The following is a 25,704-nucleotide window of genomic DNA, read 5'->3' as shown; positions in this document are numbered from 1 at the left end:
CACCCCGCGCTTGGTGATCATTGGTGCAGCCGAGCCAGTCCCTCTGGAAGGGAGAACAACGGGGTTACAATTTCCCTTTTGCGTGGTCGTGTCTCCGATATTCCGAGTGCATCTGCTTGCAAAACGAGTAAAACAGCAAAAACACGCATCTCCTGTAAGAAAAAAAAGTCGTGTTTGCTAAAACACGGGATAATGTGAGACACACGTTTATGCCGACTTTAGTGTGTGCACTGCATGCAATAGAGTACACTACTCGTTGTATGACTGAATTAACTGCCGTTTTGAATTAGCCGGACACATTTGTCAACACTTACGATGTATGCAGAATGATCACTGTCTATAAAATAAAATTGGAATAATTTTATAGCCGACTAGTTATCTTATAGGTGACTCGAGCGATACGACAGTTACACCATAGACTGCTAAAATGTGACATATTGGAACACTGCAAAGTACAGAGTCGTGCAACAGATGGCCAGCGATATAAAGCAGGGCAGTTCAGAATTCGCGGTGGGTCTATGGACGGAGTATCTGCACAAATTCAACTTGAATTAATCAGCACACGGAGTGGTTGTTTTTTTTTTACTTCACCAGAGCAGCGCAGGCGCGCATGCAAATCCAACAGCAACCTGCAGGACATGCAGAAGGAAAGCTATCCCGGACTCCCCGACCTGGGGGATGACATTAGCAGCCCACCCAGACTGCGGCCATCAGCCCTCTGTGCCAGCCTCTCGTGCTGGCAGACTGGCTGGGATCCCCGGAGGCCCTGGAAATTCAGCTAAGGCGCCTTGCTGGTGTATTTAAATGCACATCCACCTAGAAGTAACTGGCCTTCTGAATGCTCAATCAGAAGATGGAGATGCTTCTGTGGGACACACTAAGTGCAGTGCGCAATAAAAAAATGCAAATGCTGGGGGGACACAGAGTGTGAGAATCACAGCAGTGTGATAAGAGGGGTTTTGGGGGATGTGATACAAGAGTGGTCAAAGAGAAGACACTGGTAGAAAAGAGAAAAGAACCAGGTACCAGAGACAGAAGAGAAGAGGTTAGACAGCATAGGAGTGGATCAGAAGCAACATAAGAGACATGGAATTGCATATATGTACAGCAAAATAAGACACACCTCGTGCTTCAATTAGTAACACTATGGTGAGCGTAATTTTACAGAAATTATACAACCCAGTCATAGCCTAATATACAGAAATACCTAGCTTTTCTATAGTTCTATTTAAATACATTTGGGGACGTTTTACCTTCAACAAAGTCACATAAAACAGGTACAATATTTTTAAGTGGACTTTTTCATTATTTATAAACTTTTATATTTGAAGTACTATAGCCCAAAGAGGACTGGCTATCCCAGGACAGTAGTTGAACCATTTCACACCATAAAACGTAGACACAAGGACTTCCAGTTCTTTTACAGGTGTAGGTTTCTTATTAAATTCCTAACTTTCAAACAGTAATGGTGAGTCCCACAACTTTCAATATTGCATGATTGAATTGACTATACAGCGTCTTCTTTTTGTAAAAAGGGAAGGCTCAGATGAAAACATTTACAAGAGAGCTGGGTTGGGTAACATTCTGTGTACTGGGGGGGGGTGTTGTAGAAGGCAGGTATGTCTCCAATAGAAGGCGAAAAGCATTAAAGATCGGATAACTATCCTAGTTTATGTGCCAGAAGACTACATGTCCCAGAAACCCTTTGGAGGCATGAAGGAAGTGAACAGTAAAGTGGGCGGAATACAGGTAAATATTTTGCCTCAGTTACAAACACTGGATGAGAAAACCATTGTTTTGTTTTTTTTGACTGTCTGACTGGTGGAGAGAGACCAGGAAAGTGCTTGAACAACTGCTGAGCTATAGAAAGTACGAACCTGGCAATAACAAAAACTTTGGAACAGAACCTGAAACAGACTGCTGACTGAGGAACAGATGCAGGAAAGGACCTCTGCACTAAGACCTTGAGTACAATTCTGGCAGAGTGGGATATTACAGATCAAAACGTACGTTAGCTAATTTACCATAAACTAGGAGCAAAATAAGTTAGTAGTTCCAAACAAGGAATGAGGCCTTCATTTTTTAAATATATTGTTTGGAGATAATGATGTGATTAAGGTATTTTTCTCTACTTCTATGTACTCCACATGTGTGACCTCCAGCTAAGTATTATAGTATTCATTTACTGAAAGATGTTATGAACACAGATGTCAGATTTTTCTTTTAATGCACTGAAACAATAAATTGACTTAAGAGTGGTGGTGTACTGCCCTTAGGTGCTGAGTAAGTGGTGTGCTTCTTTATAATGATACGTTGTTTTCATTTTTGGAAGATGCTTTTATCAATAATAGGACCAACTATCTGTATTTTTTTTAATCGTTACAGTTGCATTGATCTTCACGAAACTAGGACTTTAAAACAAACATTACCAACAACATCCAGCTTGAAAAAAAACTCACATCCATACACAAGCAAGAAAGCACTTACCAAGAAAAATGTTGTTTCAAAGTTTATTAAAATCTGAAACCCAAGCTGGCTTAAGGAATGGGTCATTTAAGGATGAAACAGATGTAAACTTGGCACAATCCAATTCTTGATGAGGCTGTCCTTGCTTGTGCATGGCTGGAACATTATACCCTATGCTGCACCAACCCACTGAAAACTGGAAAAGCTATGATACACATTTTCATTAAAAATATTTCCTAGTGGGGCAGGCAGCCTTGCAGAGGTGAGGATCCAATGATTGTTTCACTGGCATAGAAGGCAAATAAAACTGTTCTCCCTCCTGATAATTACAAATCAGAACCTTGCAGCCAACTCAGTACAACATGCATTCCAGGATACAGTGACTAAATCTGGGTTTCCTAATGCAAGCCATCAAAGTCAAGATGGAAACATGTTGCCAACATGCTGGATGCACAGTTCCCCCACAGCCTGGTCCTCCACTGCTTCTGTCACACTGTGGCTTCGATCTCCTGAAGCTCCTCGCCCTCCAGGAGGCTGTAGGAGGCGTGGCTCTGGAAGGGCCTCTGTAAGGGGTGGGAGAGCAGCTTGGCCATGCAGTTGTGCAGCTCGATCGCAGGGCCGCACAGCGAGACTTCAAACTGGTAGCAGGTGCCCTTGGTGTCCAGGTCACAGAAGGAGGTGTACACATCCTGCAGGAAGAGGAGGGCAGCCAAACACATTCGGGAGATATGGCACATATTCAATGACTAGACAAGGGTAGAATAATCAGAAGAAAATAAGAGAAATAAAACAAATAATGTACACCCATTTGGAAAACCCAGGGCACAGGCAGATGGTCAAAATCCTGTTTTATTTTACATCCCCTTGCCATTTATAGTTGTCGTTTTTTTTTCCTTTTGTGGAAAATATTGTACAATATTTGCATGGTGATAATCTTGGTTTAAAAAAGAAAAACCCATGAAACATAAGTTCATTAATTGACATAAAACTTATCAAGGCTTCCTGGCTTAGCCGACAGATGCTGGTATTTGTCCAATGTTGCCTCTTTGCGCGTGCCCGATCTGAGATCTGAGGTTCTCCTTCGTGTTCAAACCCCTCACCTTCCAGCTGCACTCGTCGTTCTGCTCCTCCGCTCCATTGTGCAAGTACACCACATCAAAGAAGAAATAGGGAGACTGTAGCATCTTCTGTGGACGGGAAAGGCAAAACCATTTAGGATAGAGGATGGGACAGGGTTAGAGACTTGGCATTTACCTTACTGTGAGCAGTGAGGGGGATGCAAGTGTGTTTCACAGAGGCGATGTGCGCTCACATTGACAGCCTCCGAAGGGCTGAACTGCTGCTGTCCGGCGTGTCGGCTGTAGATGAGCAGGGTCCTCACCACGTAGGGGGGTGGGATGGTCTGCACGTTCTCCATCTGCGGCAGCTCAATCTTTTGGAGGCTACAAGCAGGTGGCAACACAGAGAAAACAGCCTTCAGAACGGCTGCGATACAGGGAAACTCCCCTCATAATGCACACTGACTGACACTAAAAGCAACAATAAATTCAGTTCCACAGAACATCAGATCCCACCAAGTACTGATCGCAAATGAGTAACTGTTTAATACCTACATCAAATTTAAAAGGTCCTCAAGATCTGGTGATGAAGTTAAGGAAGATGCAAACTCACAGGAACTGCGATTTTAAATGAGTGCAATTTCCATTGCAGTGGTAAAAGACCACATTTGGATTTCCAGTGAAAAAAGGAAAGATCCTGTGTGAGAGAGGGGGGAGAGCTCAGAGATGGAAGGATACTAAAAGACTCGCAGACATTTGTCTCCAAGTCATAGAGGCAGCTGCACAGCTCCCTGGGATCCGATGTGAAGCCAGACAACTGAAAAGGACAAATGCATTTGTAGATAAGAATCAATAATTATAATTGATCCTAGGAACTGGCAGCAATCATATGCCAAAAAATGTGTGTACAGACTGCAATATTCATGATTTTGTTTCTTCACAGACAATTTCATAATAAACATTTCAAACAAAAAGTATTATTCCACAAATCTTTCAGATCCTTGGATCAATGCGTTTCTAAGTAACAAATAAACTAATGATAAAAAAAAATAACAAATAAACTTAATAAATAACTAACTCTGATTTGTAATAGTTTGGATGGTCTTAAATAGTTGCTGAAATACAATTTCAGATGTTTTGGGGAGGAAATTAAGAGGTGTGAGAGTGTAATAATTGTACTCCAATTCTTTCTAAGTCAGCCGTAAATTATAATGCTAACATGCTAGTTTTCACACAGTTGAACAATTAGTCAAATTAATTTAAGCATAAAGAATAACAGAAATGGCCAAAAAACAGAAAAATCCATATAAAAAATGAAGTGCTCACCCACAAGGCATCATCATTGACCACGACCAGGGCAAACTCATGGCGCTTGTCAATCTTGTGTTTTGTTCTCACAAACATCTCTATCATCTTCTGTGAGATATTCAGGGCGTTGGTTTTCGATCTGGAAACATGAGGCAGTAACCACTAACCATATAGGCATTTTTTTAACATTTCATCCAATAAAAATTAACACACCAATATAAAATCACTCAAACTATAACACATAATCTAATACAAATATGATTAACAACAGTTAATTGCTACTGGTGAACTCATTTTAAACAACATCTAGTCTCCTTACAAAACCCAAACCCTGAATTGCATTTCTTAGCAAATACATACTTTTTCATTTACAGCACTAAGTCCTTTCCAGTTTTTCTAATTACAATTGAATTTTAACAGCCATATGCAGTCACATGTATAATGCTATGTAGAATATACTGTATTTATATACGCAGTACAAAAATTTGATGTGATTCAAAATAGTCAATGACCCTGTATAGGAATAGTTTTGGTACAAAAGATACAGTTCCAAATCTTTAGTATGGAACGGGTATACCTTACCCATTGAAAGACTCAAGCTTCTGCAGTGACATCTCCTCTGACAGGTCAAGACATATTATCTGTACAGGAAAGCAAAGATCAGACTCAATGTGTCCAATGCCATATTAAGATCAAACCTGTCTACATACAGCAAGCAGTCATCAGACTGCAGCATGCGGGAGCCAGGCCGGAGCCAGGAGGGAGTCAAGCAGGAGCCAGGAGGGAGCCAGGAGGGAGCCAGGAGGGAGCCAGGAGGGAGCCAAGCAGGAGGCAGGAGGGAGTCAAGCAGGAGGCAGGAGGGAGTCAAGCAGGAGCCAGGAGGGAGTCAAGCAGGAGCCAGGAGGGAGTCAAGCAGGAGCCAGGAGGGAGTCAAGCAGGAGCCAGGAGGGAGTCAAGCCGGAGCCAGGAGGGAGTCAAGCCGGAGCCAGGAGGGAGTCAAGCAGGAGCCAGGCCGGAACATGGTAGGACTGGCCATCTGCCACTTACCACTTTCTCTGGACAGTTCACTCGAGGTGCCCTCAGCTGGAAGTCGGTGGTGGGGGCCGGGGGTGCGGGGGAGGACTGCGCCGCTTTGGGTCTCTCCTTGGCAGCCGCGTTGGCAGCGCTGGCGGCAGCAGCCCCGGCCGCAGAGGCGCTGGCGGCAGCAGCAGCGCTGGGCGGGCTGTCGCTGGCGGACGCCTCGCCTTCGCCCTCGCTCCTGCTGCCCACCGCGGGCTGGGGATTGCTGCTGCGGCGGTCCTCCGCGCCCTCGGGGTTCGAGCGGGTCTGCGGTCTCAGCTCCACCGCCCTCTCCTCTCCGTCCGCCGGGCCGGGCTCGGGCTCATCCATGGCGGCCTGGCAGGGTACAAGCAGCTCTAGGTAGACAATTTCACTGCCAGCGAACCGATTCCTAGAAATCCCTCTTGCCCCTTCTCAGGGTGCCCCATAGCCCAGACCTGGGCAGCCCTGGTGCTGGAGGCCCAGTGCATCTGCTGGTTTTCAGGGTCTCTTCAGAACAGCAGCCCCTGAAGAGCCAGGAGACCTTCTTAGACTGGTTCCATCGAGGCGATAACGAGCGGATCCAAGTCGTTAGGAGCTCAGCTGGAATGAAAACCTGCCCTGGCCCTCCAGGATCAGGACTGCCCATCCCAGCCCCTGCCTGTTCATCTACCTTCAATTCTGCGAGTGCAGGGACACAGAGGACAGGGGGTTAGAGGATAATGCGCTACTTTACTGTTTTCGGTTTCATTGCAAGAGGTCATCAGGTCCTGTTCTTTACACCCATAAAAAAGCAGTTTAGAATTAGTTAAATAAAGGCTAGGAAGCACTTTCAGGGTTTTTACTATCCAAGCTGTTTGATTTCAGTGCTCAATAGCAATGAACACAAACACCCCTAACATTCTGAGTTCTGAGGTTGACGTCTCCTGTTATATTCAGAATGTATTACATCTGTTGTTGTTGTTCATACTAACTGAACGCCATTTTAAACCAAAAAGAAATGTATTAAAATGGAATAAAATGTTCTTTTGTTTTTGTCTGTGGTGTTTACCCCAGGGGTCCCAAATTTCTCGGAGTTCTTGAACTACAGTTCGATTTTTTTCCCCCCAACCATCATGACCAGATCTTAGGCAATGTTCTAAAGTCTTACAAAGAAAACAAAAAGGAAACGAGTGTTTGGTTAAATAGACCCAAAACATAACCGAAGGGTTTGGTAAAGGTAAAGTATGTGAGAATCACGATTAACCTTTTAATTTTTAAATAATTATTTATTTTTAATCTAGTTCAGCCCTTCATTACCCAAACCTGGGTCAGTATTAGCCCCGGAATCAGATATTTCGTACTATTGTTCGTGTTAAAAACTACGTCGTATTTTCCAGTACCTTTTTAAGAACAGATTAAGTTAAAGTGCGAGGTGCTCAACGTACGAGGTGCTACTTAAAAGTACAGATAACATCGTGAAATGCAAGCATTAAAATAATACCCGTTTCTGTGTTGTGCAAAACAAAACGCTGTAATACAGCATTTTCTATTCATATAAAGTTATTTATGTAATAGAGTCGGTGTCTTTCATTACGTTTTCAACTGTCTGTATTCAGGTAAATCACTGACAATTTAGGAGCCGGGTAGAATGTAAATCACAACCCTGCTTTTAACGAATAACGAACTTTATCTGATTAAAGCGCCAAGACATACATATACAAAAACATAAAGCAATTCACTTACAATATTAAACTGAGTTCAAAAGAGATTTGTAAGTGTAGATACTTGCAATAATATCAATTCCCCCAAAAAACATCTAATTCATGCAGGCAGCCATCTTCACCACCGGAAGTCAAACACTCAGGAAATTCGCAGGGAGTCCTGGTAATTGTAGTTTTCAGCGAAATCATCTACAATACCGGACAGAAGCTTTTCCTTTTCATACATATAATGTCTCTGTCAATACTACTATACTCTTCTGTAAGTAAAGAAGACGTTTTTTCCTGCAAAAACAAACAATCTTTAAAAATAATAGCTGAAAACCTGTAACTATCATAATCAATGAATAAAAAAAATGTAATATTAATTATACTACAATCTAAAGTTAAAATACAGAACTAATATATTTAAATCATTAACCTATCATGTAGTTTATATGTACTGTACAACCACGTTTTAGGTACTTTCATAGTAGATTTACTCAGGTTAGAGGATGGACTTCAGCAACAGGTTTCTGTTTAAGTATCTTTGGACACTCTTCTGCTGCAGCCCCTAAACAACATCTCTAAATTCAGACAGCACAGGTACCATGGTTAGCCTTGCTGCCTTGCAGTGCTGGGGCCCTGGGTTCAATTCCTGGTGTGCTGTCTGTGTGGAGTTTGCATGTTCTCCCAGTGTTCACGTGGGTTTGCTCCTGGTGCTCTGGTTTAGAAAACTATAGGAAGAACAACGCAATTTTCTTCTAAATTCGTCATCACCTTTGTTGTCTTTGAGGTTTTGCCAACAGGACAGGAAATGTAGCTCAGAGAGAGACTGACGGGGATACTGCACTGGTCAGTCACAGACTGGAAGCCTCTGTTAAGGGTGGTTGTGGCATCGTTCGGGAACATTAGCTCAGGTTTTTTTTTTTTGAAAAACGTCTAAGAGAGATTCCACAGCTGAAGTGGAACTGAAGAAAAGCCCTGCCAGTGAACAAGCTAACAGTGACAACATGGCTTAAAAACTCCATGTCGGAGGTGAAGGATTGGTGGAGATGGAGCAGTATTGATCAGCACCAGCAGGAGCCTGGAACTGAGCTGTGAAATTTGTATTATATCCCAATGGAAGGGACAGACAGACTGAGGGGCTGGGAGAAGCTATCTTCTCATGGATCTGGAACAGAGGGAGAGGTAGGTCTTGCAAAGTCATTCAAAGTTACTAAAAAAAGAACATGATTGCTAAAGAAACCTGATGATCCATACTGGTTCAGAAATGCAGTGAATGGGTTTTAAGTACAGCATGCAAGTCTGATATTAAATAGCAAAGCTCTGAGAAGAACCAGTTGTTGCTTTTTTTAATCAACGTATTGAATAAGCAACCATTTCACAGACTAAATAGAAAGATGCTTCTCATTGCACAGAGGAAAATACAGGTTAATATTTTTTTTTCCACAGAAAATGCATTTTGTTTCATACAAGGTCTCAGTTCTGCTTAATGGAAAACACGCGGATGATTTTTAAATTTGCGTCGTTCTTCCTATAGATAAACCCGCACTGGTAAAAAAAAAAAATCGAACCTCCTATATCTGCTGGAAACACCCCAGTAAAGGAAGAGGGAACCCATGGCGTCTGGCTTGCTGTTAGCTTCTACACCCCATCTCCTGTAACCTCAAAAACAATACTCTCCCTTGTTTCCCCCCCTCAGCACTCTGGTAACGGTATTGTTATCTTGACAGGAAATTATGCATCAGGAAGTTCCCGTTTCCTTCTTTTCCACTCCTCCAAACAATGGCTATGGTTCGTAAACATTCAGCGCTCAGTGAAAGCTCTGCGTACGTGCAACATCGCCGCAATGGCTTAAATACTGACATCCAGTTTTTATTATTGTAGGAGGACGAAATGCAACCCAACAACATTTTTTACCTTGGCGGCTCTAGTAATTATGTCTTTTCAAGGCAGTCTGCCATTAGGAAGACAAAAATTCATTTGCATAATTTTACCAACATCTGCATGTGTGCAATATGTGAGTTTAGTCGACCTCTCTACTCAATTAGGCTCACACTAAAGAAAATAATCCCTGCATATGTCCATATGTATTCTTTTCTGCAGCCCCCACAGGTCTCCTCTGAGGAACAGGGAACTGCCAGAAATAAGGAGCCCCAAAAATGTGAGGACTGTACCCCAGGCCCTACTGATCCCTTGGCCCAGGAGCTGGCCCAGTGTGAAGAGGAGGTGGACACCTTGCTGAGGGTGATAGCAGAGCTCAATGGGAAGATGAGTGGACTGCAGAATCCAAGGTGCACACCAGCAGTCAGGCTGACCTCCAGCACTATCTCCCCAGAAAACTTGTACGTTGATGAACAGCCTTGCATAAACTCATTGAGTGGCTGCTGCTTTTAACGGTGGACTGTTGCTGTCCACTTCTAATTGTGGAGATTCCATTAATGAAACGAAACACTCAGCTTACTTAATGTGGAAACTCGAGGCCCTGTGTAGCAGAGTGACCTGTTCCACTGAACTCTAATATTAGGATGTGAAGCATTTGATGTTTCGTGCTGTAGGGTCCAAGGAGAAGAGACAGCGCCAGCACCCAGCAGTCTCAGTCCAGGGTCTGAGTGCAGTCCTCTGTCTCAGTGTCCCCTCCAAGATGGCGACCCACAGCCTGAGGTTTCACTTCCTGGACAAGGTAGTGAGAGTGTGAACTCACTGTGTCAGCTCTGTCATTGACATTTCCCTACTATTTATTCTGAGTATAACGGCTCCTAAATTTCAGGCTTGTTCTGCGTTCCTGAAGTAGGCAATGCTGGGCACAGCTAAATATGTTGTGTTTTAACATCCCCCGAGGTGGCAGTGCTGAACTGTGGGAAGAAATGCAGAGGATCCTGACTGCTCTGGAGACTTCCGTTCACAGCAGGAGAACGTGGGCTGACCCAAGCACCGCCTGTGACGAAGAGAAACACGCAGAGCACCTGAGAGCAGCCAGGGAGAGCTGGGTCCAGGTCACCAAGGTGTGTCTCGCAGAGCAGCTCGACCTGTATTAGTACCATGGCTGTGTTCCACTGTGTACTGTTAAATGGACGTCGTGGCTTTGACTCAGGTCCTGGAAGAGATGGAGAGAGAATTTGGGATCTCCTACCCTTCAGCACTGCCCCCTGAAGAGCGGCGACAGCTCCAGAGAGACACCCTCACCTACCACCAGCGAAACCACGACCTCCGGCAGAGCTTGCGCCAGCGGGAGGAAGAGATCAGCCGGTCAAAGGTCATGCTGAGCGGGCTGCAGGAAGAGCGCGACCGGATGAAAGTGAAGGTAATATGTTAGGCGGGCGGACTCTGGTGCCCTTCAATTAGAAGACTACCAATCGAAACGTCCAGAAGTCATATGTTACCTGTCTCATTGGCCGTCATGAAGTTCTACTACCTTATAGTTGACTAACAATTGAGTTAGCATGTGAGTGAGAGCATGGAGGAAGAAAGGGTGGCGTTCTTGTGATAGCTTACAGTATCTCAAAACAATGCTCAGAAACAAACAAGTTTTACTAGCAAGCACATAATCTGTTAATGGAGAAGAATCTCCTTTTTGGCCATTTCTGGTTGTGTTATTTCAGTGCATGCTATTTTGTCTTTTTTATCAACTTTGCTAAGCTGCTGTCCTTTTGATCATTGTTAAAACGCAGAATCTTGCCCACACACCCAGCTGCTATAACCACTAGCTTCCTCTCCCCGACCCCAGCTGCTGGGTCTCCTGACTAGCCTGCAGAGTGCGGGCAGTCTCTCCCCTCCTACCAGCCCCTCCAGCTCCTCCAGTGGAGCCCTTAGCCCCTGCTGGACCTCGCCGACTTGCCCCGGATCCCCCCAGCAGCCTCATCGCCCAGGTCAGGCTGCTCCTGGCTCAGACTCTGCAGGAGATGGAGCACCTTCCACCCCCTCTTCTCCCGCCGGTGGAGTGTCGCCTTTTCCTGCCCCCCAGCCTTCTAGAATCGTCGGCTTCGAGAGCGAAACCGACCGCCTGCAGAGGTGAGTGCGCCGACGATCTGCTCCGACTCGCCTTTCCTCGACGGGCAGGATTGTGGCCCGTCTGTGCGTGGGGGTTTATCAGATTGCTCTGTTGTTTCCTTCATCTGGGGCTTCATCTCAAGTCATTTCTCACCCTCTTCCTGAAACTGCCGCAGTCCTCTGTCTTGCAGGTTACCCTAAATTGCCCGTATCTAAAGTTTGGAGACCACCTGCGTACACATTTTTGAGTGAACATTTGCACATTCTAATGCAAGACCGCAACAGCCTTCTGGGTTCATAAACAAGAATACGGAAATGCCTGACGGAAACGTCCATCCAGATGCACGCAGAACGGAGAGCACAGTTTGAGCTTGGCGGTAGAGAGAAAGATTGCTGTTGCTGCAGAGCCTTGCCGAATGTAAATCAGTATGTGCAGATGTGGGAAAGCAGGTGAACATAGGGCAACGTCTTTTTTGCCAAATCATTGGAAGAGAAACAAAGTCCCATGATAACTACCCTCGGAGAAAGCAGTGCTGCCCTGGGGCTGAATCTGTGCTGTCCCCCCAGGTGCATCGAGAGGCTGAAGTCGCGGAATGACCGTCTGTCCGCGGCGCTGGAGAGGAGGAAAGGCGAGTCGGAGCAGATCAGCATGACACTGGGCAAACATGAGGCCAACTGCACAGCCCTCCAGCTGGCTCTGAAGTACAGGTGAAGTCAGCGGCTGCACTGCAATGCAGATATACAGCATGGCTCCTGGTGCAGCTGTGAACATGGGGAGAGCAGGGTTTTCTGTAATTCACAGTCTGATTCATTCAATGCATCAGTGGCGAGATAAGGCCTATTCTTAATCTTTGCACAGCTCTGTGCATATTAAACTGCTCTGGCAAAATTCGGGGCTTGTTTACTTCACCAGATAACTCCCCATAATCGCCATGCTAGTGGTTGCACATCGTTTGAAATGTGTAGCACAATGTTACCTTTGGCACATGGTGTGTGATCCCGATGTGCCTTGCGTAGCCTGTGTCATCTGGCAAATAAAAGGTCTGTCTTTTGTGAAGGGGGCTCCTCCGTTTCACTGCCTTCTCCTCTTTGTGGTCTGTCTGCTCTCTGTGTCCGCTCGGTGACTGACAGTGAAGAGTGTGAGGAGGCCTACGGCGAGCTCCTGTCACTGTACAGGGACAGGAAACGCGAGGACAGCAAGGAGACACCTCAGGCTGCAAGTGAGGGGAGCTAAGAGTCAGCATTTATTTAGGATATATATCTACATTTTTAGAGTCTTAAATAATAAGACTGAAGGATTTATAAAGAATAAAAGCAAGTATAAAGGTGTTTTTTTTTCATAGGCTTTGCCAAGGAGAAAGAGCAGCCACGTGGCCCTGTCCAGGAATGCAGTCGCCCCCAGACAGGGGAGTCCCCTAACTTAACACTAGGGGACGCTGTGGATGAAGCCCAGCCTACAGAGAACAGGTGACAAGATTACTGTACCTCATCCCAAACATGAAAATCTCTTCAAAAAGCTTATTTAAATGGCACTTATTTTTTAACTGCTAAAATGTCTTTGACAATACAAACAGCCCTATTAACATGCAAGGACCTGCTATCACACGGTGATGTGCAGACACAATCAGAAATTAAGTATATATACATACATAAGCTCACTGAAATATCAGCCTTGTTTGTAGAGCAATAAGGATTGATACACATGTTAAGAGACTGGCTGGTCCGTTTTACCTGTTTACTTGCCATTGTCTTACGGATCCAAAGCTCTCCTCAATCTGCACATGGCCAAACCCAATCCCAGGAGTCCGCAGGGCAGGCCCGCTGCGTCTGCAGGGCTCATCAAAGTGCCAGCACCTGGAAAGAGCAGAAGAACATTTGAAATATTAAAAATGACAGGAGATCATTTGGCCCATCAAAAGCTGCTTTGGTTTTTATTAGGAACTAAGGTTTTTTTAGTCTTGAACAGCTGGATATGTCCAAGGATGAAGGTATCAGCCTCAGAAACACGGCTGGGTACACATGCTTTCTATTTCACTGTTTGTTCAGAAGACATCTGCTGTGCTGGCTTTGTCAGTGAAGATTTTGAATTGTTGAATCAGGCCCACTTATGGTCTTCTCTATTCAAGACTAAAAATGTTTAGTTCCTTCATCCTGTCAGTTTATTTCATTCCCTTAAGATCCAGAATGAACCTGGTTGCTCTTCTCTGGACAGATTCCTGTGCAGCCATATCTTTTCTTCTGAGAGCTGGGCAGAATCTGTTACTTTGGTCTGAATGGGTGGGCGTGCGTCTTTAAGAGTTGAGCTGGAGTGAAAATCTCCAGACAGACCCAACACAAGAAGGATTGCCCATCGTTACCACAGGGTGTAGGCCATGATGAATTGGTCAGCCATTGTAGTGGACACACAAGCCTAGGGTGTGGGCCCAGATGGAGCTGTCAAAGTCTTGACAGTAGTAATAAAGTTTTCATTAGAGATTTTGTTCCATCAGCCAGTAGTGGCTCTTTTGGAGACATGTCTCCTATCTTCTGCACCAAACGCCGATTTTCCCGGCATCTCTGACTCTGCGTTCCATAAGCAGGGATCTGCCTGCTTCGGGAGAGCAGGAGAAGGAGATTCGGGCCCGGATCAAGAAGCTGCGGCAGGACAGGGCAGCGGTCTGCGTGCCGGAGCAGGAGCCAGACGGAGAAAGACGACCCAGCCCAGATACAGACACCCTGCCTGGGAGCAGGGGCCAGGAAGCAGCAGGGCCTCACAGCCCCAGGAAAGAGAAAGCTGCATTGCTACAGGAGTTAGTCGCTGTCAGGGTTGGTTTTACTTCTCCAGACCCTTGTACAAAAAACAACTTCATTTTACAATGTTCAAAACCTTAATCATGTGTGCAGAAAAATGAGAGGAACGTGTTAGTGAATGCACTGTTATCATTCATTCTTCAATTTTTATTTAAATGGCTGTAAATATATAACCTTAGGTGTTTTTATAGGCAATATATATATATAGGCCTTTCTCAGAAGAATAGTTAACTAAACCTTCAGTACTACCTATTAATACCTATTCAGTATTATATGAATACCTTCATATATTTTAAGACTAGGTTACATTAAGTTGAGTCCTTTCCAGCTTTTGTGTCAAAGATCCTCAGCACATTCGCCTTGTCTTGAAGTGTTTTAATCTGGCGATAACAGCTTTGAAAAAGCGTCAGCCTCCAGAACGTGGTCACGTCTTATCTTAGGCACAGCCTTCACAGGTGAGGATGTAAAATGATCTTTTTCATGATTGGTTTTAAACATTTGTTCGCCCTCTTTGAGATCTGTTCCCAGTAGCTAGGCTCTGAACAGTGGGAGACCGAATCACTTTTATATGCTGGATTTTCATTCACTGTATTAATTTGTGTACACCTGCCTTTGATCTATTGCAAAGTGCATCATGCAAAGCGCAATATGAAAATTCTTATTTTTATTCTTTGCACGTCTCCCAATAAGCCAAAATCCTTTCCTGCTCCTAGCAGTGTCTGGCTGAGGATCCAGTCAGCGCCTTACTTTCTAAATGTCAGTGCCGTTCCAGGAGGAAATGTCAGAGCTGCGGGCGGAGATCAGGCTGGCGGAGAAGGAGAGGCGCTGTCTGGAGTGGACGCTAACTGCTCAGGGGGCACAGGAGACGGCTCAGGAGCTGATCGTGGACATCCTGAGAGAAGAGCTGGAGGACAGGCGGGCCGGAGGGCAGGTACTCAACTCACTGGCACAGCGGGTGCCATCTCTGCTCTTGATGATCCTTTTAAGTTCAGTTATGGGGCTAGGCCATTCAGAAATGACCATTTGCTCCTGCAATTATCATTGATGATTTGAAGGCTATGTCCCAAAAACATTAGACTTTGGGATTTTATTTTGTAATGTTAAATGCAAGCTTTAGGGAAGGATTCTTATAAACAAAGGGGGTGTGCTGTAATTCATGTATCTTTTTGATCTGCTCACCTTTGCATCGTCCTGCAGAGATCTCCAGAACTGGCAGATCCACAAGTTCCCGGTACAGGGGTCTCAGGACCCCGAAATCGGACAATGCTCAGAGAGATCCAGGCTGCCCTACTGCGGTGAGTTAAGTTATGATACTGGATGGAGTCCGGAAGGGTTTACCTGCTCTTTCTTTATTCTGTTAGGATAACTCAAACACTATTTGTCTCCATTGGTAAGAACAAGAATCTGGCCCACTCAGGCGTGATGGAGGGGTTTCGTGCCGTCTGTGAAAAAGTCACAGTTCTTCCTTTGGGTTGCACCTGCTCACTATCACCCCAGACATGGCAAGCCTCACAGACAGCAGCTGCCAGCCTGCAGGTGGTTGCTAAGTAACGTCTGTAAAAAAAAAAGAACAGTGCTTTGATGGTGTTGGCAATTGTCATTACCATCTAGATCCCTAGTCTCTGGCCAAAACTGAAATCGCGGATAAAGACCGGAGAAATTGGGGGAGCTAGTCACAAATAGATTCTGCTAAGGAGGTGGACGACGAAAAGCTTAATTTCCGAAACATGTTTTTCAGCATCTTTTACTTCGTCTGTCTTGGAATTTTCCAGAGACCCGTCTGTTTGCTGAACCCTACCTGACAGCATGCGAATTCAAACAGAATTTTACTGTGAGAGAAAGGCTTGTGTGAAATCAGACATCTTTCCTGGGGAAGCTTTCGCCGCACAATAAAAAATAAATAATGCCTATGACAACAATAATTGCAAGCCTTCCTTGTAGATTGATCGCGTTTTTGTGCTCTTTTAAAAAGGCAAAACCGAACACATGCCTACCGGTTCTGCAACACGCCTCTCTATAAGTGCACAGGTTTTTGTCGCAATAGACTTGTCTCTCTCTGTGGACGTGCGGGGAACCGGGGAGCTGGGTTTAACTTCACCCCATGGCTTTGTTTAGGGAGCAGGCGCTGAGGAAACGAGTGGGGGCTCTGCGGGGCTCTCTAGAGGCCATGCTGACAGAGAGCGCCACCCGCAGGCGACAGAGTGAAGGGCTGGCAGCGCAACTCACCCAGGCTCACAGGTACTACAGTGGAACAGAATCACATCCTCCCCAGACACCTCTAGGAAAGTAGTCTGATCTTCTGTGCTGCAGTACTAGTTCAACAGGTGCATGTGCATGTCAGCAGCCGTATCACCCTGCAACTCCCAGCTGGCAGCCCACTGAAGCTCAGCAGGAGTGAGCCTGGCCAGTACCTGGATGGGAGACTCCTGAGAAAGCTAAGGTTGCTGCTAGAAGAGGTGTAAGTGGGGTCTGTAGGGGGCGCTCACCCTGTGGTCTGTGGGTCCTAATGCCCACAGTCACTAAATATAGTGACAGGGACACTATACTGTAAAAAGGCGCTGTCATTCGGAGGAGATGTAAAACTGAGGTCCTGACTCTCTGTGGTCATTAAAAATCCCAGGCTGTTTCTTGAAAAGAGTAGGGGTGTTACCCTGGTGTCCTGGCGAAATTTCCCCCTGGTCTTTGCCAGTCATGGCCTCCTAAGACTCCCCCATCCCAGAATTGTGAACTGGGACTCCTCCACACTGAGAGCTGGTGTGTACCGAGTGCACTTGCACACTTTGGCTGCTGTCGCATCATCCAGGTGGGGACTCCCCTCCACCACCGCCACTGTGCAGCCCCCATTACCTGTAAAGAGCTTTGAGTGGAGTGTCCAGAAAAGCTCCCTTCTGGTCCCACTAACACCCCTTCCAGCTGCACCCCCAGCTGTCCCAAGGCAACTCGAACTTGTCTCTTCCTGCTGGGGGGTATTCAGGGGATCTTGTGCGTTGGGGAAGATAGGTTTTGGTTTGATTCAGCTGGCCGTTGTCTGTGCAGCGGGCTCAGACAAAGTCAATCAATCGTTTTGCGCAGGCCGCTATACCAGGACACATGAAATAGCGTTTGCAAAAACAAGGGCAGCATTGGAGAGGAAACAGCATCAACCATCCCCTTAGAGTTCCCAGCCTGCCCCTCACCCCCCAGTGCTCTCCCGTCTTGCTCCGGAAGCTCAGGCCGGAGGACAGAGCTCATGCTTGGCCTCTCCCCCCCTCTCTGCAGCAGCGTGGCCGGCGCTTACAGGAACGCCCGCAGGAAGTACCGGGAACAGCTGCGGCAGCTGGAGAGGCAGGTGGCGGCGATACTGGAGCGGCACAGCAGCCAGGTCGGGGGGCTGAAGGGGGCGCTGCAGGCCTTGGAGTGGAGGAAAGAGGAGACAGTGCTGTGACTGCAGCTCTGGCGCCCAGGTGCTGCACGCACCTGCACACCAGCAGGCCTGAGGAGGAACCCCACAGGCTGCAGTACCCAAACGGGTCCACAAGAGGGCAGTATACACATTTCTTTTATTTGCAGCAGCAGGAACCCCCTCTCAGGATGGACAGCAGGGGGTGGCTAGGAAGGGAGCTCCTGTTGGCATCACCCCTGTCTTTCCATCTGATCCAAGAGAATGTCATGAACCGCCGAACAAACAGATCTGAGAACTGCAAACACCCACACACCATGTTACCTGACTAAAACTCAAGTTTTCCAAGTCAGCCAGCAGATGTTTTTTAAACATTTTTCCGCAATATGTAAAAACCATTGATGATCCCATTCATATATGTAGTGTATGCACTGCCAATAAAAAAAAAACTTTAAATAAAAAATAACTATACTTTAGTATTGGGGGCCATACTTTCCTCTGCGAAAACCAGCCCTGGTCATCTTCTCACAGTGACACTGTTAGAGCAGGATTGTGTGTTGCTCGTGTGAACATACTAATTTATACCGACTGAGACATAATGAAATGTTGACATAAATGCTGTTTAGATTGACCGGGGGATGACGGAGGCTGACAAAAAGAAAGCTCTAGCAGCTGGAAACTGCCTATCGCTCTGTCAGAACAATGGAGGACAAACAGGAAAGTGCTCAGAGGCTCTTGGTGTGCCACTCTCTCCTTCATGCCCCCCCTCGTCCGGACCCCCGCCGCCGCCTGGAGCTGCCAGGAGCGCGTGCCTGCTGTCTCCCCCCCTGCCCCCCCCCGTCATAACCGCCCCTCCCCTGATTGGCTGGGGCGGCCAAGCGTTTGCTCCCAGGCTGCCCGATGAGGAGGGGCAAAGGTCAAGTGTCACGGCGCGGGGTCAGAGGGGTCCCGCTTTCGCGTTTTCATTTCGAAGGGGGCTCAGATGGCGACGCTTCACCCCTGGGCGCCTAACCTCGCGCCAGCCTGGCCCTGCAACATCAGAGGTTAACCTCTTGGCTTGTGAGCAAGCACCCTGCTTTCCTTTGTCACAGCTCATACTGTAATCACTAACTTCAGCAGCAAATCTATCGCTACAGATCCGCACTGCACTGTGTCCTGTACTGCTAAGATGTTTTTTTATCAAGCATCTTCTAAAACCATTTCACATGTGCATGTGTCCAAAATAGAACCAGTGCAGAAATCTACAGTATAATAAAAAGTAAATACTGCGTGCAGGAACAGACTAAAAAACTAGTGAATCACCTCAGGAGCCTCTTCCATTACAATAATGCTAATTTTTTGCTACATCTGGCACTGTCAAGGTTCCTAAAGGAATGTGCGCCGATTGTGTTGAGGTTTTATTAAACGTGGGCGAAGACGAGCAGAATTTTGCGGCGCCTCTCTCTCTCTCTCTCTCTCAAGAGAGGACAAAGCTGAATGATAGACGTGAGAAACTAAATACTGTTGGGTGCCTACAGATCTGTGACCGTCTTCCCAGGGAGGAAGAAAGAGGATGCAGAGCCTTCCAGTAAAAGTGTCAAAAGCAGTCAGACAATGATGGGGGCTGTCAATGGGCTGGAGGGGGGGGTTGTGCCTCGAGACTGCAAGACAGATTTTCCAGCTGGCTGGGTGAGGGAGTAGTTTCCCCAGAGAAGCTGCTTCACCACCGGGGGCTGTGGCGTGCAGAGTTAAGGTCACCTCGTTTACTCTCAGAGAGCCATTCACATTCAAATCAGCCACTCTGGTGAGGAGCGTATGAAGAGATCGCATCCTGCCCTGGCCTTTTCTCGCCTGCCTCTCTGTGACCCTCCTGGGGCGCTTGTTCTGACCTGCAACGTACGGCCTGTGTTCTTCCAACACGCCTCCTTCAGAGCCCTGTGCGCTCAGGGTATTTGCAAAAGGCGAAAGGTCACTGGAGGGCGTCATTATGGAGCCCCTGACCTGACCCCGGTGCACCTCCGTCACAGACACACGCACAAACTCTCCTTCATATTCTCAACTAACACACACACACACACAAGTGGCTAAGGATCTGTGCCTGTGACTGGAAGGTTGCCGGTTCGTATCCCGCGGCCGGCAGAGGAATCCTACTCTGTTGGGCCCCTGAGCAAGGCCCTTAACCCCAACTGCTCCAGGGGCGCCGTATAAATGGCAGACCCTGCGCTCTGACCCCAAGCTTCTCTCCCTGTCTGTGTGACTCATGAAGGGCAAGCTGGGGTCTGCGAAAAGATGAATTCCGAATACCAGCAATTGCATATGGCCTATAAAGTGATCTGATCTTATCTTAAATGAGCAGAAAGATACTACACTTCAGCCACTGAACACATGTATATACCAACCCCACCTGCAGAGAGGAACCCACACTGTTGCTTCACAAACTGCCATGATCTTTACTTAAGAATCCTCCAAAAATAACTAGGTTCTTTTCACACCATGAAGTGGCACTACTCCCAAGTTCAAGGGCCTCCTTACTTTTCAGGCTTGGCATTGCTGAGACAGAAAACTGAATCAAAGAATTGATCACCTGGGGTATTAAGAGGTTGATTCAAACAGCACCTCTGAATTAGCCCTTGAAAACAAGAAGTGAAAAGGGAGGAGGGAAAGATAAGGATCAGGGTGGCTTGTCGGGTTTGAAGTCTTCTTTGGCTAAGAAATTCCTTAAATAGACTCATTAGATACCTAATTATCCTGACTCAATTCCCTCATTTAACATCTAGTCAGTTCTTTGTCCTTGAAAGCTTTGAGTATTTGTAACAGTTTAAAAATGAAAGCATCTTTGTGGATGAGGAACTACTGGACAGAAATATATATATATAAGATATTCTAATGTGGTTCCTCTTGGGTTTAAGCTATTATATATACCTGAAGGCCCTTTCAGGCAGCAGAAACATGCATGTAAACCAGTGCTTAAGACATGCAAGAACAGATAAAGACCCCTCGACACAGTGCAAAATCGAATTGTCTGCTTAGTCCTTAGACAGAATTCAGGCTCTCTTTCTCTGAGGTGTTAGTGCATAGGCATAAATTTGCAATTTCACACAGTGTATTTGGGAAGACATTCTTTATGCAAATAAAGTAGTATGTGAACTGTAGCGGGTTTCTAAACTGGGAAAGAGGTAGGTGGGGGTGCAATACAGCAAAAAACAGGGCTGTCAAAAGCCAGAAACACTGGAGGAGAAGACGGAAAGAGAAAATTGTTCTTTCAAACCACATAAAACGAAGGGCGATGTTTAGTGCGCTCAAACCTGAGTAATTTTCACCCAGCCAGAATGCTGTTCTGTACCAAGCAGACTTATACAGTAACTGGATTTCCTGGATTTTGGACTTGCCAGGAACAGACAAAAAAGTCCAAATTCAACGCTGTGACATCTGATGCATCTGATTTCTCCACCTGCCTGTCAGACATGCTGGTGAGCACTCAGTGAGAAAATGCAGGATTACAAAAATAAGGAGAGAAATGTCTCCATGTGGCGTAATCCCTGTTCTACTGTGCGTCAGCGATAAGAGCTCGTCTGCCTGTGGACTTGCCTTCTTCCAGACATCACTACAGCAGCTGACAGGACCAGCAGGCGTACAGAGCAACTTGGGAAACAGAACGGCCCTTAGCTCGACGAACATTCACTTCGTTAGTAATGCAACGCCATTAAAAAAAACATAGAATGAAAACTAAGCATTACAGAGGAAATATGCGGAATCAGGACTTTTAGGTTTTAATCTCAACTTTCTTTTACTTAGTCTGGACAGAGACACCTAAACACATCGTTCACCTGCACTGACATCCAAACCCCCAGATTTAAGTAACAGCTTGGAAAACTAGGAAAATACTACTGTTGAAATAAGATTAAAGAGAAGGAAGGAGACTTGTATAACATTTAGTTAGGTCCTCACACTTCTATAGCACCCCTAGGAAAAGCCCTGGGATTTTTAATGACTCCAGAGAGTCAGAACCCCAGTTTTTCATCTCATCCAAAGGATGGCGCCTTTGTACAGCTTCAGTAGGCTGCCGATTGTGAGGTGCAGGGCGATATAGCTACTGGCATATAGCCAAAACATACATTCAGTCAGTGGTTTGGTAACACAAAGCACATTTGCTTTAAATATGTGGTTTCTTTTTTTGACCAGTGTTGTCACCAGCCTGTGAGGGATCAGCTCAAGGTCTTCGCATGGAAGGGGCAGATAAATCGTTTTGACTCCCCACCCCCAGACCACTCCTCTGTCTTCCCAGCAGATGTTTTATCTTCTGCAGAATCCCAGGTGCTGTTTATTTTATCTTGCTCACCCAGCCCCAGGGGGTCAGAGTTCAACCACGTCCCACTGATTGGCTGCCCTGAAAGGTGAAAGGTGAAAGGCCATCCTGCCTTATAGATGCCAGTGGGCGGTCATGTGTTCACCCGCATAGAGGAAACAAGTGTACAAGTTACATTTTAATCCAAACTCCAAGGCCAAATTCCTTCACACCTAAAGACGTATTTCTGAGTTCAGGATGCCAGAGCAGATCCCAGATCCCTCTTGTGACTAAAACGCCCATCAGCTGCTTTTTAAGGTGAAGGGGTTGAACTGGAAAGAAAATCATTCAAACATTTGTGAGGAACCCGTTGCCAGAGTTGCATCACTTGCTTATAACTATGTTTTACATTTTCAGATACAGGTAGCAGTCCATCTCTTTTAAATCTTGTTTGATTTATTTATATTGGCAGTAGCAGTCAGTAGTGACAGGGCCAAGTCTTTGCTGTTAATTTACAGTTATTGTCAATGCAGAGAACTGTTGCTGCCAGACCTCAGGCTGTGTTCCCCATGGGGAGAGATTCAGGAAGTATTGACAGCAACAGACCACAGGCTGGGATGAATATTTGCAGTCCTAGGCTCGGAGGACCCCCACCAAGAGCAGCTGCATTCCTGACTGCTAGTTCAAAGCCCCCCCACCCCACCCCCCTCTAAGACACACACACTCCCTTCTAAACCCCCAACAGGACAAGAGATGCAGAGAAAACAAACTGTAAAAAGAGCTTGGGGCTCTTCCCAAACCTAACACGCCCTCTATACCAAAAGACTGCCTGGAAACGTAGAGTCAGCGCTGGCAGTAAAGTTGTGACGAGCAAGAAGAGCCCTTTTGGCAAACACAAGTGCCAAGAGAAAATGCAGGGAGTTTTTAAACAGAGACAAAGATGAAAGGTATTGAAATCGCATTCTGAAAAGAGCCAGGGAAATATGTGGATTCATCTCTATGGTGCCAGCCAGAGAAGTTGGTAGCTAGGTAGGCAAAAAGGATCATGATAAGATGCATTTCTGCTCACAAAGGCTGCACCCCTGCCTCAACAGCACTCAAGAGTGGACATGAACAAATGTTCTTTTCTCTGGTCCCGTTTCCACATCAGGATTCATTCCCCTTCTCTCTTCCCACCCCTCCGCCCTGTCTCTTGCTCATTCTAGTTCTGCGGGACTTCAGCTCGCAGATCTGTCCTGCTTCAGGTAGTCCTCAGTCCTGAAGGGGGGTGGGGTGGAAATGTGTTTATTCCTTGCGTTGGCTCTATCAACCCCAACCCCTCCCCACCACACACACAGACACTTTCTCCATGTGATTCATTTCTTTCTGTTTCCACTCCGCTGGCTTCACCTGGGATGCCATGGATTTATTCTGGATTTACACACGTGTGCTTTGGATCTTACGCCATAACCAACCCCCCACTGACACACCATTCACGCTCTGTAAACAACTGCTAAATAGGAGATCTACTCTGTTTCCTGGGAATCCCACTGGCACTGCAGGACAGCCTAGGATCTGACTGAGTTAAACACAAAACAGAGAATCATTTGACCACTTGACATCCCAGGGGGTCATACTGTGTCAATCTTATTTTGTAAAGGAAATATTGTAGTGGCAGGCATCATACAGACAAACCAGTGCTTACATCACCATCTCCCCCATCAGATAACACACTGCCTAACCTCTTTAATGAATCTAACTCTTCTTACAGATTCCCCCTCCCCACTTCATGCAAACCCTGTTCGACATCACGAGAACCTGGGGCCGTTGAATACTCTCAAATCCCCCTAGTTTTGGAAATGTTTCTCTCCAAGTGCTACAAAGATATTTAAATGACACTACACCAGACAGTGTTTGTAACACATTTTTGTTCCAAAATATTTTTCCAACTTTCTCAGATGAGACAACACTAGATAGAATTAATAATACTGATCAAGTCTGAATCACATATAGAGTGGGGGTCAAGATATTATACATCTATATCTGTTCATTCCCACACTTTATAACAGCTTCTTAAGTCTTTTTGTTGAGCTTAGAGTACTGAGCTTGTAAAGTGCTGATATTGATCTTATTTCAGAAACAAATGACCCTTTTAGTCTGAACTTCTTTTTAGTCTGCTCTGTTTTAGCAACACTGGACAGCCTTCAGTCTACCTCCCCCCACACAAATACTACCATTATTCAAATGCCCACCTTATCCACAATGGAGGTGAAAATTGCCAGGCATCCAGGCTTTACCAAGAGCATTTAATTAGACTCGGGACACGTCTCTAATCTTCCAGTACCCCAAACAAAGGAAGCACACAGCTCCCAAGCTGTGATTCAATGGCCATATGGAGGCTGTTCTTAAAGATCTGGTGCAGCACCCACAAAGCCTTTGAGCAGAAAATGGGGTTTGCATCACATTTTGTTTGCACTTTTCAAAGGAGAAGAAAAAAACAGCATTAGGCTGAAAAACAATGACACAAATCCAATTAAGAGGGCATCAGCATTATTCTCCAACAGAATAAAACGTTACAGAAAAGAAGGGCATAGATTAGTAATAAAGTTAGAGTTTCGGAGACAGTTGGCTCTTTCGAGCTCCCAATTGTATTTCTAAGATCCATTCAGTGTTTGGCACATTTGGGGGTTTCTCTCTGCAAACGGAGCTGGCCTTCAAAGTGAGAGAGCTGAACAACCGCGGGCACTCTGCTCTCCACTAACAAGAGCACAGGAGGACTGCTGTCTCTGCGTGCCCCTCCTGGCTGACATTCCGGCTTTGTTTATGATGATGTTGTTCTTGTTTTGAAGTGCCAGTTGTCGTTGTGGTGGGGGTGGCGGGGAGGGCACTGGGGAATGTTGGCCTTGTGCGCTTGGCTCCTCCGCGTGCAAAAACCCCACACGCTCAACAGCCAAAGGACAGGCCGTGCTTCTGCGCGTGTGTGCGGGGGTACTGGGTCATCGTACTACTTGCACACATGCTCCTAGTACATAAGGGGTGTATCCCCAGTGTCCTGGCCAAATTTGCCCCTGGTCTTTACCAGTCATGGCCTCCTAATAATCCCCATCACTTCCTTCAGGACTCTGCTCCCCTCCCCACTGAGAGCTGGTGTGTGGGGAGCGGACTGGCACATCATCCAGGTGGTGCTACACACTGGTGGTGGTGGAGGGGATCCCCATTACCTGTAAAGCACTTCGAGTGGAGTGCACAGAAAAGCGCTATATATATATAAGTGTGAGGATTATTATTACATTAACAAAGTGATTACTCTTGATACAACAGAGTAGGAGTCTCATGCATGACTTTTCATCTCAATCTCTCAAAGTTTCCAGTCGAGCTCCAATTCTCATTTGCATTGTCTTCCTGGAGACCCCTTCAGCAGGGCATTTACCTTGGATGGAGAAGCATGGCTGAAGTACAAGGCTGTGGAGTGATGGACACCAACACCCAAGACTTGAAACCAGGACCCTACAGTCCAGAGTGCACTACTCAAGGCTGCCCTGTATCTGTTCTTAACCTCCTCTTCTGTTTTAACACAGCGTTCAAGACCGGATTTATAGTTTTAAACAAGCTAGGGAGCAGTAACGGAAAATTGCCTTTTTAACATTTTTCTTTCCAATAGTTGATGAAATGTTTCCTGTTTCCAGGCCTTCGGCACAAGCCGGCGTGAGGATAGGCTGATTGCCAGAGGATCTCATTTCCCTCTTGCAC

At 46.1% G+C, this 25,704-nt stretch overlaps 2 protein-coding genes across 4 annotated transcripts; one reads left to right on the top strand and one right to left on the bottom strand.

Annotated features, from left to right (window-relative positions):
* Positions 1–2,866: 2,866 nt before the first annotated feature.
* On the bottom strand, positions 2,867–7,708 carry babam1 (BRISC and BRCA1 A complex member 1). Its single transcript, XM_006639817.3, has 9 exons — positions 7,642–7,708; positions 5,880–6,227; positions 5,415–5,473; positions 4,851–4,971; positions 4,263–4,341; positions 4,080–4,104; positions 3,779–3,908; positions 3,567–3,653; positions 2,867–3,155 (listed from the first exon to the last, which is right to left on the bottom strand). Exons 1-9 carry the CDS (start codon positions 7,666–7,668, stop codon positions 2,955–2,957), a joined length of 1,077 nt encoding a protein of 358 aa, XP_006639880.2. The 5' UTR covers positions 7,669–7,708; the 3' UTR covers positions 2,867–2,954.
* Positions 7,709–8,390: 682 nt separating this feature from the next.
* Positions 8,391–18,187, top strand: ushbp1 (Usher syndrome 1C binding protein 1). 3 transcript variants are annotated; one of them, XM_015365618.2, is made up of 14 exons: positions 8,394–8,740; positions 9,659–9,846; positions 10,111–10,235; positions 10,394–10,557; positions 10,647–10,856; positions 11,280–11,563; positions 12,110–12,250; positions 12,674–12,762; positions 12,886–13,009; positions 14,122–14,347; positions 15,105–15,263; positions 15,530–15,627; positions 16,448–16,570; positions 17,591–18,187. In XM_015365618.2, the coding sequence occupies exons 1-14, from the start codon at positions 8,672–8,674 to the stop codon at positions 17,754–17,756; spliced, it is 2,166 nt and encodes a 721-aa protein (XP_015221104.1). In that variant the 5' UTR covers positions 8,394–8,671; the 3' UTR covers positions 17,757–18,187. The 3 variants fall into 3 exon arrangements, with proteins under 3 accessions (XP_015221105.1, XP_015221104.1, XP_015221103.1); XM_015365617.2 differs by having other exon boundaries at positions 9,659–9,897; XM_015365619.2 differs by lacking the exons at positions 15,530–15,627; positions 16,448–16,570; positions 17,591–18,187 and having other exon boundaries at positions 8,391–8,740; positions 9,659–9,897; positions 15,094–15,257.
* Positions 18,188–25,704: the final 7,517 nt, after the last annotated feature.

The sequence above is a fragment of the Lepisosteus oculatus genome, chromosome 29 (genome assembly GCF_040954835.1).
Source record: "Lepisosteus oculatus isolate fLepOcu1 chromosome 29, fLepOcu1.hap2, whole genome shotgun sequence".
NCBI lineage: Eukaryota > Metazoa > Chordata > Actinopteri > Semionotiformes > Lepisosteidae > Lepisosteus > Lepisosteus oculatus.
Note: the sequence above shows the minus strand (reverse complement) of the source record. Positions and strands in the feature narration are given on the sequence as shown.